The 17,294-nt window shown below is 40.6% G+C and overlaps 1 protein-coding gene across 1 annotated transcript; it reads left to right on the top strand.

Annotated features, from left to right (window-relative positions):
• The first annotated feature begins 16,706 nt into the window (after window positions 1-16,706).
• On the top strand, window positions 16,707-17,294 carry ngfb (nerve growth factor b (beta polypeptide)). Its single transcript, XM_031878306.1, has one exon. The coding sequence runs from the start codon at window positions 16,707-16,709 to the stop codon at window positions 17,292-17,294; it is 588 nt and encodes a 195-aa protein (XP_031734166.1).

Raw genomic sequence — 17,294 nt, 5'->3', positions numbered from 1 at the left:
TCTTTTACACTCTGTCTGTTTGACGTGAGGACAAACCTGCACCTTCTCAAAGCTCCTCCACCTATCCGCGTAGTTAGAAAAGTTTGGATGTGCACAGACAGGCGAAAAACCTACCACACAGGACCTCCGCGAAAGGCCGCGTCAGATGGTGTGATGACACTCTCGAGCCTCACGGATGCAGGAAGCATAAATCATGCAGTAATCTTTAATTAATTGTGAGAATAGTGAGGCATAAACTCTGTTTTTCATGGAGTCTGCAAATTATGCTAGCACAATTATTTTCATTATTGTAGATACTCTCTCGATTCTCTCTTCAAAATGACTGTTTAGTCTATAAAATGTCAAAATGTGTTCAAGTGTTCAAAATGCTTGTTTGTCCAACCAGCAGTACAAAACAAAGATATTTAATTTACAATAATAGAAAACAGAAAAGTAGCATGTTGTCGCATTTAACAAGACGAAACTAGACAATGTGAGAACTTGAATCTAAAGAAATTCTACAACTTAAAATCAACTAAATCTCTCCTTGATGCAGTCACAACAGATGTGCTGCCCAGCAAAAAGAATGAATTCATATCTATGCTTAACGTGACTATAAACTAATTATTAGCTGGGCCAAATACTGCAGCCTTAAAAACTGTATACATTTACGTATTTCCAAATTCTTATCGTAATCTGTTCCATGTTGACAGAACTTATAACTTTTAGATCTGAGAGAAATGTTTGAATAGCGACAGTGTCCAGTGGAAATAGTGTATGAAAGCCAGTTGTGGTCCAAACCAAAAACTGACTTTTTAATTTAGCTGCAATCTGATCAAATATACAACAATGTTTGTTTATCAGATCTGTTTAAACATTTTTTACATTTTCGTGAACAAAATATGATGATGTTGGACTTGAGCTAAAAGGTGTAGAAAATGGGCAAAGGAACTGAACACATTCTTGCCATCTCTTGTGGTATGCGGAGCAACAATGTGCATCAGTGAAGCTTTTCTGCACCCCAGCATTCCTCATTGCTGAACAATGTGTTCCACAGGTGAATGAACAGGGTCAGGCAGACTGGGCCCTCACAGGTTACAGATGCTGTATGTCCATAGAACCCGGTGTAAAGGCTTCTGCATACCTAAAAACAAGCATCTGACTGTATAACTCTGGTTCTGTTCTGCTGTGCCATGTAGGAGATGTAATGAGATCCAGTCCTTTCTTGCAAGACTTGAAAGTGAACCATTGACAGTTTTTATATACTTATATCAAGCAATAGATTTACATGCAGTATGGTGGTTTGATGGTCATCAACTCCAGACCTCAATAAATGGGTTCTTTACATGTTAACAGTGCTATATATTTTTTCATCTACATCTTGCACCTCTTCTCTGTTCTCACATTCGTAACCTGGTGGCCGTTTCAACACTTGGTGAGCGGCACCGCAATGAAAGCTTTTCAACACCGCTTTCGTACCAAGCCAACAAGATATACAGTTTGTATAAGTAATCTTTTCCTCTGATATTTTCTGCCATGTAGAGTTACACAACCCACAGAATTCAGTAATGCACAAATGTAACTTCTCATCTTCCCGTCAATGCCAGAATGCTAATGGACAAGTGGACGGCAGCAAGAATTCAAGTCAGGCCAAAGTTTAACTGAGTTCAAATTTCAAATTCCAATTCAAGATGAATTTTGCCATGCAAAATCTGGCAGAAAATTCATTCATTCATTTTGATCATGTAGCCCAAGATGTGTGAGTAAACATCCACAGACGACAGAAGGCTGTGTCTGTGTAAAAGGGCCACATGCACCTTGCATGAAAAATAGATTAGCCTATTTTTAAATTTATAGAGCGGATCTCAATGGTGCATATGCACCACTTACGTGCTGCTCTCACGCCTGGTGTCCTGTTTCTTACCATGTTTAGGTGTCTTAATCCGAAAGATGAATAATTTGATAATTGCGCTCCTCTCCTGCCCCCGAAAAGAGCAGAACTGTAATTGCCTACAATTACAGAAGCTTGTGTTATTCCCCCGTTCACTGGCATCAAACCCGATTAGCCTTCCTTCTTATATAATTGCATCAGCATATATCCCTCCATGCAGACATGTCCCATCATCTCTTGCAGCCTCAGGCAAAGTTCAAGGAACATGGTACCCACTTACAAAACCTGGAAAGAATAACAAGCTACCGATTAAGCTTACCGCTGCATAACAGCAGTGTTGTCTCTGTTGACGCGATACCACAGTTGACACTAATATAGAAAATATTGGCCCCTGTTCAAAATGTATAACTGAAGAGAGCAGATTAAAACGGCATAAATATCAGTGTAAAGGTGAATATCTCTCTCTCTCTCTATATATATATATATATACGTATACTAATTGAGTAAAAGAATCTTCCTTTTCAAGCCACTACATCAGGAGAAGGAACAGACAACCACTAAAAGTGACAGAATAGAAACAGTCAAAATAGCTTGAAACAGAAAACGTCCAAACACAACACCACATATGCATTTCTACAAAACACAGCGCCACTTCTGTGGCTTTGCTTTATTTACCTTCCATAACGGCAGGGGTGAACTTATTTTGAGATGGTGTAAACCATAATATACTGTAGGGGTATGGAAAATTGCAGCGAGGAAAACACAGGCTGCAGAGCCACGAAGGTGTCAGAGGTTTGATTGGTCATAAAGGTGCAGATGTATCGCACGCTCAGTGAACCGAGACTTTAAAAACAATCAATTTGGAAAGAGTTTGCCACAAAATGTCAAAGCAAAGATGGAAACAAAAGCCAGCAAAGGAAATGAAGTCCTCATTCCATAAGGTGATAGTTTAGACCAGCTGTCTCGCACTTGAAGCTGCTGCACAAAACATTGTTAAATATTTCATCTAAGGAGGGTCAGCATCTGACAAAGTCCAAAGCCAATATGTGGTGCTTTTGCTGTGTACTTTCTTTGATACAGACAAGCTATGAGCCTCTTTGGTTCAAATTAAAACAGTATTTATGAACTTTCTGTGACACAAAATGTCACCACAAACACAACAGACCACAACTCAATGTCTGACAAAACAACACAGGGACTGATGAATGGTTTAATACCAAGAACATATTGTGGATGATGTTTTCAAACCATCATACTATCTGAAAACAGTTTGAAGTGGTGTTCCTCAGTAATTCTGCTAACAGACACAAACAGCGGTGTAAACTAGGGGATTTCTTTTCATGTCCGATACCGATACCGTAACCTGGAGTATCTGCCAATACCAATACCATCCTTTTCCCTCTCAAACATCTACGCTGTCGATAATACTTGTTCGGATGCACTTTAGTTAACCTAGTCATCTAAGTTTAGCCAAACTATGAAGCGAATATTCTGCTCCCATAAAGGAAGAAAAAACATAACCAACAACATGACTCAGTTATGTAACAATGCAGTTTCTTTTTAACAGAGACGTTTTTGCAGCCTTTTTCTACTGGTCTCATCATCAAAATGAAATTTAAAGTACAATTTTGTGCAAAAGTTTGAATCTGAGTACTTAGAGTAACAAAGGAATTATAATTCCAGTGTAAAATACTGGATACGACCCAACATTCAATGTAGCCTATCTCTCAATGACACACTTTTTAAAAATGACAATCCATCGTTACCCAAATGGCCTATAAATCATGCGATGATCTTAAAAAATGAACCATTTTTGACCATTTTTACTGCCATTTCTCTGCATCACGCTATACAGTATTATCTTTAGGTACACCAGTCTTTTCAAACAGATACAAGTTTGATAAATCACAACTTTGTTTCATGTATGCGTTATTGAAAACACATACAGGTGTTGAATACTTTATAAATGAGACCAAATCAATGTATGTAGTTGGAGGTAAACAGGCTCTCTCATTCTATCAACTTCCCTCATCAGTAAAACAAACAGCTTCATGTTGCTCAAAAGGTGTACCGCAGATATAAATGTTAAACAAAAGACGATGGAAGAAATTCTGCAAATTTATTTGGCGACACAAAATCTCCTGCAACCCAGTCTTTGGGAGTGACTGGTTTAGGCTGATGTGTGATGTCAGATTATACTTTCCCAGTACAGACCGGTACCGATACCATTATTGATTATATTATCATTGTTATTCTACTATTTCCACTGCTGCTGTTATTAGTAGTAGTCGTCATTTTTCCATCATTATTCTGCTTACTATTCTCATTATATGAATCATTTATATCATGTGCATTGAATGTGTTGTAACTTTTATGTTGTTCATTCTGTACACATGACATCTATTGCACTTCTGTCCATCCTGATAAAGGGATCCCTCCTCTGTTGCTCTCCTTAAAGGTTTCTTCCCCTTTTTTTCTCCCTGTTAAAAAGGTTTTTTTGGGGGAGTTTATCCTTGTTCCGATGTGAGGGTCCCGGGACAGAGGATGTTGTATGTGTACAGATTGTAAAGCCCTCCGAGGCAGATTTGTGATTTTGGGCTGTACAAAATAAACTGAATTGAATTGATAGGCTATGGGGATCGACGCATCCCTAGTGTAAACTGATGAGTCCTCTCCACTGTTTTTACAGAAAAATAGTTGGACTGTGAGTAAAAATGTCTTGAATGTTTTTCAGCTGAATCCCTGACATGTAAAAGATGTGTCTGGCACTTAACTTTGAAATGATCTACATGATTTTTAATATGACAGTAATAGGCTCCACATCAGTCAAGTGAGGACACTGGAGGATGTAAAAGTCTGGCCAAACAATGTTCCTTAAGTGATGGGAGAAATATCAAAGCAGCTGTTCTGTCCCAGCATTGAAAGCCATATCTGATCTGGCGTCTGCTGTTGTAATGACCTCCAATAATGTGATTGGCCGTAATCCGTAAAAAAAACAATAATCAGTGGGGTTGCACTTATTATGAACAGGAGAACTTGAGATGACACCAGGTCACCGAGACCGTTCAATTCTTAACTAGGCCAAAGTTAGATAATAGCAGCTGATGATATGAAGTTCATCTCAAGGGTCTGAAATCTGCCAAGGCTTGATCCCAAACTGTACAAACTAAACTTCCGCCGCATTGTTGAACAACAACACACCCGCCGACCCGCTTTAGTCCTTGTTGCAGGAGTGTATTTAACTAATTTGGAGTAGTTGAGTGGAGCCCGTTTCTCCTCTGAGCCTGTTGTGTTTACTTACATTGTGTAGAGAGACCGGGGTCAGCTGTGTTTCCTCAGCGCAGCGAGACCAAACAGCCATCAGTGAGTAATGAAACCGTCCTTGTTAAATCTGCCATTTACCGTTCTCATGTGGTTGTTTCCATCATAGTCAGTGGTTGTATTTCACGTGCTTGGGTTTGGGCGATATAAAGAATGTGTCACTTTATGACACATTCTTTCTCTGGCTGTTTTCACTTATCTTTGACGTAGTGGAGTTCAACAGATTTTGTTGCGTTTGATCTGCTGTATAATCCGAGTGGTCAACAGGAAGTAAAGTCCTCTTGTGGGAACTGATTAGCTTATAAATACTAAATCACAAAGCGACATTATATATTTATGCAGAATGTGCATCCTCTCTCAGGAAACATAAACAGAATTGGCTGCTATTGCCATCCATATGTTGCAATCAAAGTATCAGTGATAAGTCTGAAGTTTCTATCTGTTGCATCAGTAAAAGCTTGGGCTCCAGTCTTTGCCGACTGATTGGCCCTCCCTGATCCGGCTCTTTGGCTTCACTCAGTTCGGTCTCAGTTTGGACCCGATGTGGTCTTCAGGTCTCCGCGCCAGGCAGACTTTCACACATCTGCCTTAAATCACAACCGACTGCCAGCAGAGGCCCCATTTCTCAACCAAAGGTCGTATTTTGTTAGAAACATTTTCCCACATAGTTGTCTGACAACAGTAAAACAGGCAATTGCGTCAACTATTATGTGCTTCAATTGCATGCTATTATCCTTCTTAACAAGTTTCCTTTGACTAGTTGCCACAAGACAAAATAAGAGATTTCACTTCCCTACAACTCGAGGACAAGCTGAGGCAGGTATGCCTCAAAACCTTAATGTAACCTTAAATGTGTTGCAATGTTCACATTGGTGTTGAAGCACACCATCCAAAAAGTGTGAGCATGTCTGCGAGCATGTGAAAATTATGATGCAACACAATAAACTTGTTGGAATATGTTATGTGGATTTTGGTTGTATCCGTAGGAAAAAGCTGGGCATTAAATATGTTCCCGTTTCGACTAAAGAAAATAAACACTGAGCAAAATCTGAATTCACGTGACGTCAAGTTAGTCTGAAGCTCTGGTGTGTTGAATTGTTCAAAAACTACAATTATTCTCAATGTTAAGGAAATTATGTTGACTAGAGATTTCAAAACGGATCTTAAAATGTACAAGGTCCGAGATTGGGAGCATTTGGATTGCGTCTAAGCGGCTGTCAACATGTCGACGGCGATTCAGCGGCTCAAAGCTAACGGTGCTAACAGCGCTAATAGTGTAAGATATTGGTGAAAGTTCTGACAGAGCCAACAATGTTTACCTGAGGGGGAACCGGGGGGTGGGTGATACGCTTCTGCGACTACGCCGTCGGACGCGACGACGTTATCAGCTGTAGCCGCTGTATGAGAACAGTGCAGAGCGGAGACCGTGAGCTAGTGCACGCTCACGTGCACCAACATAAAAGCATGCACAGCCAACCTTGCTATGTAAACAAAGCGCGAAGAAGCTCGGACAACAACACAGACCGGGAGTGAGTTCATTTTCTGCTCAGGTAGACATTACTCCATTACATCTTTACATTGCAAATAGCTATTTGCAGCTAATGTTCAGAATGTTAAATACAGCTCCTTTAAATTATATTTATTGACCTCATCTTGAAACCAAAAACACAGTCCGTTGTAGATTTTATTCCCCAAGTGATGCATTCTCTCTTCTTCCACTCATGTTTCCAGTATTTCCTGGATAAAATGACACTTTTTACAATTTAATCGAACACAAACACCTGTGTTTCAGTGACGGACGGTCCTCTCTGCAGTTTATCTTCCACACAAATTCGTCTTACCGTCTTTAGCCCAGTGCCAGCTATCATCTGCTGATGCTGTGCTGTATGTTGGTGTGTGGGTGTGCTTGGGTTTTTGTCAAACTGACTCCAATTTGAATACACCGAGGGCTGCCTCATGCAAGACAGCACCATTTCTCCACAGGGCCGAGGGGAGTATCAATGAGAGGATAAGAACTGAACTACCATTCACCCTTTTGTGCTGGATCGGAGACAAGAAGTATTTTAGTCACTCTGTGATTAAACCTTTTTATTTAAAGGAGAATATAGCTGCACAGAAGCTGTGTGCAACTTTCTATTGCCACTGTTTGCACTGTTTTTTTTTTGTTTTCTTTCCCTGTAGGCCGACCTACTTCTGTGACTCACAAAAAAAAAATACCCTCAGGAAGGAGTATACTGTACAGTTGCCATAGCAACAAAATTATGCCATATTTACCTTTGGCTGAAAACACTCTTCAAGTTAAGAGATGTTTATCATTCCTGTGTTTTCCTGCCTGTCCTTGTGTATCTATGAAATCACCACAGCAGAGCTGCGTGCACGGTTAATTGACGGATTGCTATCCGTCAATTAAAATGTGAGTGACTCAAGAAACAGGAGACGACAGCAACTTAAGTCTAATTATAGTGGCAAGCAGCAATACGGTGACAGTCTAGCAATGTAGTCACGAAGGAGGGAAAAGGATTTGAAAGTTTGAGCTTTTTTTTTTTAGAAATGAGGAGAGCGATTAATTAAACAAATCTTTAAAAGGTTTTTCAAAACTTTTTTGTTAAATTCAGATGACTGACGTCTGCATTGCTTTAAATAACAAAAAGACCATTCTGCAAAGTTTATTTCAGGATTTCAGGAAACAAAAGTTATATATATATATATATATATATATAATATATATAATATATATATATATATATATCGAAAAAAAATATTGAAAACAAACCTATGTTTTGTAAAAATATATATAATTTCTAAACCATCTATTTTATGAAATTGGTACAAAATGTAACATTTGAGGATTAATGGATGAAAGTTTCCACAAGCCAACTACTAACGTACACACCTGGTTCTGATGTATTGGGTGAGAGGCACTTTCTGGTCTATTGTCTTTGGCGATCGCCATCAAAGCGTACGTAAGTAATATTAATTTATACATGTCAAAGAAAATGACAGCGAAAAGGCCAGAAAGTTCCTTTCACCCGATACATCTGAACCAGGACAATAGCGGCTCGCGCAGTCCGGACCAGGACACAGTTCCGCTACATGTCATCCATGACAATCTATACGATTTTATTTCACATATAATAGATAAATACCACCTTAAAGATAAAGGTAAATGTTTACAGTGACATTGACAGTCAGACATGTGCGTTTTCTTTTGATCATTTTTCACACCCAAAAGAGACGTTAATAATCAAACCATATTGTGCAAAGTTTTGGTTAAATTTGAACAAGTTAGTTGAAAGTTGAATTCTTAGTTAGGCTATAGAATCTAAGTCATGCACAATTTCAACCTGACTAGAGAAATATTTGAGTTTGGACCTACATTTGGGTAAAACTCTCAAAGTTAAAGCACAAATGAACTGTTTTAAAGTTTGGATATTTGGTAGAACACCAACAACAGGAGAACTGTCCAGTTATCTGAGCATATAAGATGGAAGAGCAGACAGGTTGTGGAAGAAAGGAACCAGGGTAGAGGAAATAAAAGAAAGACAGAAAGCTTTTTAAGAAAATACTAGTTTCTATCATCATCAGTGCAAAGACAATTCTGCAAAGACAAAGTGCAATTCATGCATTTCATAAATATCCCCACATTTTACTGCGGTTGTCGTTCCAGAGTAACCTCAGAGTTCGAGGGCTTGAATCCAGCACAAAGCTTTGCAGTTTTGCATGAATGACCATAGCAACGTAATGAGCAGCTTGTCATTCAAAGCCCAGTGGTGGCTTTCAGATAAAGTCACCTGCACCTCCCTTCCTCTTTGAATGAGAGCCAGCCCTGGTGGATCAGGTTACGAGAAGGGCTGTGTGACTTTTACCATATGAATGAAGTCGCCGCCGCCATACTTTTTTTCAGAGGGAGGTAGATTGTTCTTGGTCTGCAGGCTGGATTGTGTGCCACCAGGCTGTTTGTCAAGTCATCCCAGATGGGGCTCATTAAACTGACTCCATTAGCGGTAATGAGTTGTAGGTCAGTGGTTGTGGGAGGCCTCTTCATTCAGGGCTAACAGACCAAATAACTGATTCGGTTAATTCACACCGACAAGGCAGAAACTGTTTTGGCTGCCTTTGCTGCCTACCTGCATCTACGGGAGCCTCAAACTGTCCTGCAACAAGACATGTCAGCATAATGCCTCACTCTCCACAAGCACAACACCAAAAAAACACCAAGACAGCAAGCTGAGAACAACAGAGACTCCGACGTGATAATAACAAACTCTCCCCCAGGAGAACTTTGACTCTACAGGTGGATGCTGAGGTGATGCTGAAATGCTTTATTTTTTAGTTTGCACATGAGCAGCAGCACTCAGTTGCAGAGTAAAAGACCAGGCAGAACAACAACAGCTTCAATAGACCACAATATTGCAAAAAAATGCTCATTACAATTCCCCAGTGAACAAGAAAATGTATTCATATTCATTGTTTTTTCAAACCAACAGTCCAAAACACAAAGATATTCAGTTTATGATGATAGAAAAACAAACAAAAGTAGCAAAAATCTTCATATTTGAGATGCTGGAACCTGGAAATGTTTGGCATTTTAGCCAATCAACCAACCAACAACCAACGAAATATCCCAGCTCTACTGCAAATTGTGCATATGACCAATATGCAGCGTGTTGCAGTGAGTACACTCTCATGTATGAGTGTAGCGGTGCAACTTTAAACTGTCTGCCTGAACTAGCACACAGGTTTGCCCCATTACCGTCGGCTACCTCACACAAACTGGATGTATTATGTGAAGACAGAATGGAAAGCAGATATTCAGCCGCTACGCTCGGATGTCATCACCTCCTACGAGCATGTGCCAAGCTCGGTACGGCAAAGACCGAGCAGAACTAATTGTAAACTTCATCCCCCAAATTGTGTTGGACACAGATGCCGACAGCATGTGGAGGCTACAGGAGAAGTCAGGATACTATGAGAGTATTGAACATTTTGGTGAGCAACTTCAACATGTTGGCAAGGCATCAGCTATTTTATAGGCTACCAATCAAAACACCTTTAACTATTCCAGAATTATACTATCTACTTAATCAAGATGGAGCTAAGACTCATAAGTTATGCAGCAAGCAATGAAAATGTTATGAGGCACATTAAGGATGTTTTCACGTGTTAAGACAAAGACAAACGACAACCAAAAAGGAAATCCAGCCCATAAAACAGCACTTAAAATCTTTAAAATTAAAATACTTTTGGACCAGAAACAACCAACAAAAAAATGACAAACACAACTAAACAAAGCCAAAACATCAATAAGCATGTTAGCATCATAGGTAGCATAAGCAGCAATACGTCACTTAGCTTGACGAAGCGAAGTGGTGATCTTCGGCATCTCAGAGTTGTTAGCCAGGTGGTCCAAAATGTTTGTTTCCCCGGCCTGAAGTGACGTTGAAGGACGACAGCTGATGAGAATGGAGTACCTGAATGCAGCACAAGCACCATTATAACTTAAATTAAATTAACAGCAGCAAAAGTAAGCACGAGAACGAAGAACTAGATTATACATTATGTGCATACTATATGAATCTTGAAAGTATTAAATAAATTATAATTCCATTATACACCATACATAAATATTTACTCCAACGCGTATAACTAGTGGGTATAAAGTGTCTTGAAGCAGTTTTAGCAGCATGAAATACAGTGATTGCACTCATAGCAGCAAATAGAAAACAACACTTTTTGCTGTTTGACTTTTCTCAACTTTTGACTCAAAAAAAAAGGGGAGAGCCCAACCCCAGCACAGCCAGCAGGGTTTTAACAAGGTCTTGGGAATGCTCGTTGTGAATCAAGAGGATGTTCTGCCGTGTTATCATTGGCACATTGTGCTGCAAACATCCTGTTCAACATCATCCCGATGGTGTTTTATTGTGTTAAGTCTAGGAAGCTGCAGGCGTTTTCAGGAAGCTAAAGTCAAACCAGAGCCACTAGTACTATACACAGAGGGGCCTAACATATGCCACCACCTCCTTCCCTGTTGCAGCATCACCGTTATCGGACCAAGCAGCATTCTTCCGCCCTCCAGTCATCAGGTGGCCGAGTGCTGCTGCAGCCCATCTGCTTTCAAGGCTCAACGAGTAGTGCGATGTGAGATGCCCCAGTGCACACTAATGTTGTACAGCGGCATTATGTACATATTTGTAGCCCACCTAGTAGCTTGAATGAATGTTGCCATTCTCCTCTCGCCGCAGGCTGAGACTGCTGACTGCATGTTACTTAACCACTGAGTGGCTGTTACAGCAGTCTGGTCCTCAAAACAACTGAGACATTTGTTTTCCATTAAACGCGATTGCTGTTTTGCATGCTATATGTAAAACAATAATGTTGCAGATTGGAAATAATAGCATGAAGCACAAATATTCACAAAGCCCCCCTCTTTACACAGATTTTAGCTTTAGTGACACATTATACACGACATGTAAATCTCATAGTGTTCGCTGCTGGTATTAACTGGCAGGTCAAGTAGCCTAAAGTTGCTGACCTATGATCAAGTAGAGTCACCGTTAAGATCAAATAAATATGGACATTATTTAAGTCCATCCAGCCATCATCCGTAATCTCCGATCATGTTCAGGGTCTGTTACACTGCAGACATTCACTGCATCGTTCTTGGCTGAAACATACACAACATTTGTATGTTGTATGTTGTACTTTCTGCATTAATATCACATTAACCTTCATGCTTCTCCTCTAATTAGTAAAACTGTAATTAAACGTCTGAACTTGTTTTTTGCTTTTGTACCACAATGTGAAAAAGATTAGGTGACTTTAACAACATGTTTTCCTCTCTTGTAAACTACTAGCCCTAAAATAATTCTATAGTAGTTTCACTACTTCAATTAATTCACACTTACAGGGTCAGCAGTCACAAATGTTCTTCCTGCAGTTTTTCTAATTGTTCAATTCATAGCAACACACGGACGTTTTAGAGGCCGACACGTGTGTGGTGAGGAAGGCAATTCCCAAAACGCCCATGAGTTTAATAATTTGATTAAGAAATAATGTGAGAGCAAAATCTGTGAGATCTTTGCCTTAATGTAAATTTAGTGGATTTTTCCTCCTGGCTTGTGTTTTATTATAACAGCCAATGAGTAGAGCCAAATCTGTTGGCATGCAAGCACCGTAGCTGTTATGATTTCATCTATTGCACTTTTAAATGACCTAGATGAGCTACTGATCTCACTTGACAACATATTAATCTCGATGACGAAACTCCATCCACTTAAGGACACTGAAAACGCCATCAAGTCAACCTTAAGTCAGTATTGTGTTGTCGAACTATTTCCAAGGTCAAGAATGAACTTCAATGCGTGCAAAAATAAAAAGTGTATATTGTACGTATCAGCTGCCGACACATACATGTCCTTCGTGCACTTTTTTAAAATGCAGTTTTTCAGTTCAGGTATGTTCCTTAATTAAACATACTTCAGAAGAGCACAGTGGTGAAAATGAAACCTGGAATACACAGCTGGAGGTGGCGTCTTGTTGGGATCAGGTCTTACACAGCAGCAGTTTGCTAAGTCTTCAGTCTTCGTGGTCGCCCAGCAGTTAAATGCTTTGGATTCTGCACAAAAGATGGAAACGGGTAACAGAGTCACAAAAGCAGGGTGGCTCATTTGTTTAACAGCCCGACCTGCGATTGAAAGGTCACAGGTTCAAAATCCCATGACAGCCAGAGAGACCACCGTTGTCGAGGTGCCGTAATGCGAGGAACACTTCCTGTGCAGGCGTAGATTCTTTACAGGGGTGTGCTGGTGTCATTTCGATTTACAGCCCATTTACTTCTGTTTATGTACGGCTTACATTCCTGTCATTGTGCAAGCGAGCCATAACGCTGGCTACTCACTCTTTCTAACTTCCTCAGCCATGCTTGTAAGTAACTACTGCCAGAGATATCCTGAATTAAAAAATATATATACACGAGCAGGATCGAGTTTTGTGAGAAGTTTTCGGGGATTATTTCTTAGCTTTCAAAATTCTCTGTGTGTGTGTGTGTGTGTGTCAGGTGATTGACACTAAGTAAGGTGTAACATAACACGTAGTCTGCTGACACAAGCACACTTGAGCACAGTGACATTAGAATAAAAGGAAATGACCAGACAAAATGAAGGCTTCTGGTTCACCGTGATGGATAATCTTCCTGGCTGTGTTTCATCACTGCACAGAAATGTATTGAGGCACTCTGGAAGCAAGGAATCAAACATGATGAAATAATTTATTAACAGAGAGAGACAAAACAGATAACAAACAGCAATACATGTATTTAAAGGATTTTATGTAGTGTTGACAACTCCTCTGGTGTGTGTATGTGGCTTCATATACAAAATTCCTGAATGATCTGGTTTCTTCTTGATCCTAAATAATCTTTGAACGTCAAATGTCTTCCTATGTATCTGTCTTTTAAGTCCCAACAAACCTGTCAACGCTCATATTGAGGAATGCTGACAGACTTTACAGCGTTACCATTGATAGCTACCCGACATGTTTCCACTCTGGATAATCTACATTATGCAGGTCGTCTTCTTTATTTCGGTATGTTCAGTATGTGAGGATCTGGTGAGCGGGAATAACAGATGAACTTTATCTTCCCAGTATTGGTCTCACAGAGAATATGTTTACAGAGGGTTTACGAGCTGGGGAAAACACTTTCTGTGCTTGTCTCTCGACAGGGATACAGAGCGGAGGCAGAGGAGGGCAGAGGTGCGCTGGATGGGGGCCACGGCCGGGCCTGATGGCAGGAGCCCAGGACACAGTGAGCTCTGATCACGTCCTCTAGAAGCCGCTACAGTTCACGTGGTGACACTGAAAAGGTCTCCAAAAAGAGGAAGTGCACTAAATGACATATTGATAGTCTATGGCTGAGCAGATAGACCAAACCGTGTCGGGTCACAAACACAACATCAAACAAGTCGTGAATATTCCTCATTTGATCTATTTCTGCTACGTTTAAAACACAATTAGGCTTTTTGTTTAGTGGAGACTCGTCTTGGTCAAAATGTTTTTAAAATAAGGCCTAAAATAAGGAAATGAATGCTGTGGAAATTCAAGGTTTGTGTGAAATCCTCAATATCTCCACGGTAGCTATTAAAAGCATTTTTTTAATCCCTACTTGTATTTATATGTATGTATTCCAAATTGTAATTGAAAAAATGAAAACTGGAGCAGGAAGGAAATAATTATAGGACTGGATGAGGTGCATCAGAGAAATCATATCATAAGGTCAATTTAATACCACATTGACAATGAAGATGCATGCCAGCTTTATTCTTAATTGCTCCCCTGATAAATGCACTATAACAAATGCACACTGTCTCAGATGGTGTTCACCTTACAAAAATGTTCAAGTTGTTAGAAATTATAGTTTTTTTGTTTTTTTACTTTACACAGTTTGATGAATACGGGCCTCGTGCTTTCTACATATTCATTTTTGTCACTGCAGATATTTTTACATCACAGGAAACACACAGGGGTAACTAATAACATTAATTAAGGCTGTGCTCCACTTAGTCGTCCCAGTAAACCATGCCAGCAAACCAGAAATATAATACCAGAGGTGTAATTGTTGCACTCTCAAGTCTCCAGTGGGCCACTAAGATAATCGCTGACATATTTGATGTTCATATGAATATAATGTATGTCCTGTAGGCACACTGATTCAGGTTGCCATTCAAGCATTCATTTATTATAATTTTCAAATTAATTGGGGTAACTTGGCAAGATCATTTTCATCCTCATCAGTGATTTTGTTGCATTCTACTTCCCTTTCCAAAATAGATCTTGCCATTAGGGGGTCGCTGCGCTCATTTAAAAAGAATGTTTTGCTTGTCTCCAAAATAAATGTATCTCTTTTTTCCACTGGATAAATGTTTCCTGCTTCCTACTGTAGAGCAACCTTCCTGTTGTGTCCTAAAGTGATCCAAAAACAGAACAGAGACCAATCTCCCCTGCAGTGATCTCATCTGGTTCATATGAATAATACGAACTGGCTTCCTAAAAATGTTTTGCAGTAATGATTTCTTTCATGTCCAAATGTTGCCCTGCGCACAGGAAGAGAGGCGAGATGTGAGGGGAGACACTAACCTGAAATGAACAGACCTCACATCAGTATAATCATAGCTCACGACGTGTACTTACGAACAGGCCATGATCTTTCTTTTGATTTGTTGTGCCAACAATTTTAATCCACCAGCACTCACCCTGACCCCTGAGGGGAACATAGCATATAATGTGCCTGCCTGACGGAGCCTGCTAGCAGAGCCATCGCAGGTGTTAACACGCCTGTCCATGTATGCAGGACAGATGTTGTGGTGTGTGGAGTCACAGTGTGATGCAAAGGGAAACTGATGGGATGTCACTGCTGCGTCTCTTAGATTGACTGTGTGTGGCGTGATACCTGTTTCCTTCCTATCTTGTAACTTATTAAATATATACAAGATCTATTTGTTTATAAAATATCCTTCACTGCTCCACAAATGGGAATTCAGTTCTGTTTCTGGAGGCTTACACTATATGTTTCCTGTTTAAAGAGACGCATCATTTGATTCCTTTTTTCGTGTCTGTGAACGCAGTTTGAAGATGATATGAAGCTGTGAGCTTAGCTGAGCTCAGATCAGATGATGGATATCTTTGGAATCAGGAAGCAAACTTCTCCAAAAAAATTTAATTTATTCATCCACAAGATCATGGAAAAGACGCTGAATACAGAAAATAGGAGATATTCATCCACATAACACTAATTTATTTTGTTCACACTACCTGTGAAATAAAAAATTGAATGTAATTTATTGTGTGTGACACGAGGTCTTAGCCTGCCACTGTGTTCAATAAGACAATACTGTCCAAACATAAAATATGATATACTTTATAATCCCCAAGGGGAAATTCTGCCTGGGCAATAGTGCTGCATACAGCTGCAATTAAAAAATACATAGCCAACATATACATATATATACATATATATATATAAATATATATACTATATATATATCTGTCTGTCTGGGAGGAAGCGGACCAAGAAATCCCTGTAAATCTCCTGTAAAATGATATCAGACACAGAAATCTGTATGTACTGTTTGTAAAGATAGTTACTGCAAAGCCATTGAGCATTAAGTATCAAAGCCTCAGTATTAGGCAAGTAAAGAAGAAGCTGTTCCTGTTAGGTCAATCTCACTGTCCAACATGTTGCACCTTGAAAACTGTGAAGGAAGAATGGGGAGCAGCCACACTCTGGATTAAAGACATTTCACAAGTATTTAGAGCTTAATTCCGGTGTTAACTACTCTCCATTGAAAGTGTTCCTCTGCACCTGGTTTAAATACAGGACGAGATGTGCATACGTCTGCACCAGAAACACAAAGAAAAAGGCCCCAGAGAGTATTTCTTTAAAGCACTGTGTGATGAACACACCGTACTGTGTATGATGGAGTGCTTTCTGTGCCTGTTGATGCCCTCAGGTTGTGTGCCCATGAGGTCGTCCATGCTGGTCCTGTTCCTCCTCTTCAGTGCCCAGGCTGTGGCCGCCATCGGAGGAGCAGCGCAGCAGCGGGGTCCAGGCCAAAACCCCAACTCCATCCCCACGGTGGACCCCAAACTCTTCACCAAGCGCCGCTACCTCTCACCCCGGGTGCTCATCAGTGCCCAGCCGCCCGATGCAGAGCCAGCTGAGTCGCAGGGCACCGGCAGCAGGACCCGCAGGCGAGCCGGGCAGCCTCAGCACCGCGGCGTTTACTCGGTGTGTGAGAGCATCAGCGTCTGGGTGGGCAACAAGACCAAAGCCACGGACATCTCGGGCAACGAGGTGACGGTGCTGCCGGACGTGAACATCAACAATGTCAACAAGAAGCAGTACTTCTTCGAGACGACGTGTCACAGCGCCCGCACGGGCAGCTCTGGCTGTTTGGGAATCGATGCCCGACACTGGAACTCCTACTGCACCAACTCGCACACGTTCGTGCGAGCGCTGACTTCGTTCAAGAAGCTGGTGGCGTGGCGGCTCATACGCATCAACGTGGCCTGTGTGTGCGTGCTGAGCCGCAAGTCATGGCGGCAGTGA

This window comes from Anarrhichthys ocellatus, unplaced genomic scaffold (genome assembly GCF_004355925.1).
Source record: "Anarrhichthys ocellatus isolate YVR2014 unplaced genomic scaffold, GSC_Weel_1.0 scaffold173, whole genome shotgun sequence".
Classification (NCBI taxonomy): Eukaryota; Metazoa; Chordata; class Actinopteri; order Perciformes; family Anarhichadidae; genus Anarrhichthys; species Anarrhichthys ocellatus.
This window is presented reverse-complemented; position numbering and strand designations above follow the sequence as displayed.

Coding starts and splice junctions, on each gene's coding strand:
- ngfb (XM_031878306.1), top strand. CDS start 16,707: ATGAGGTCGTCCATGCTGGTCCTGTTCCTCCTCTTCAGTGCCCAGGCT.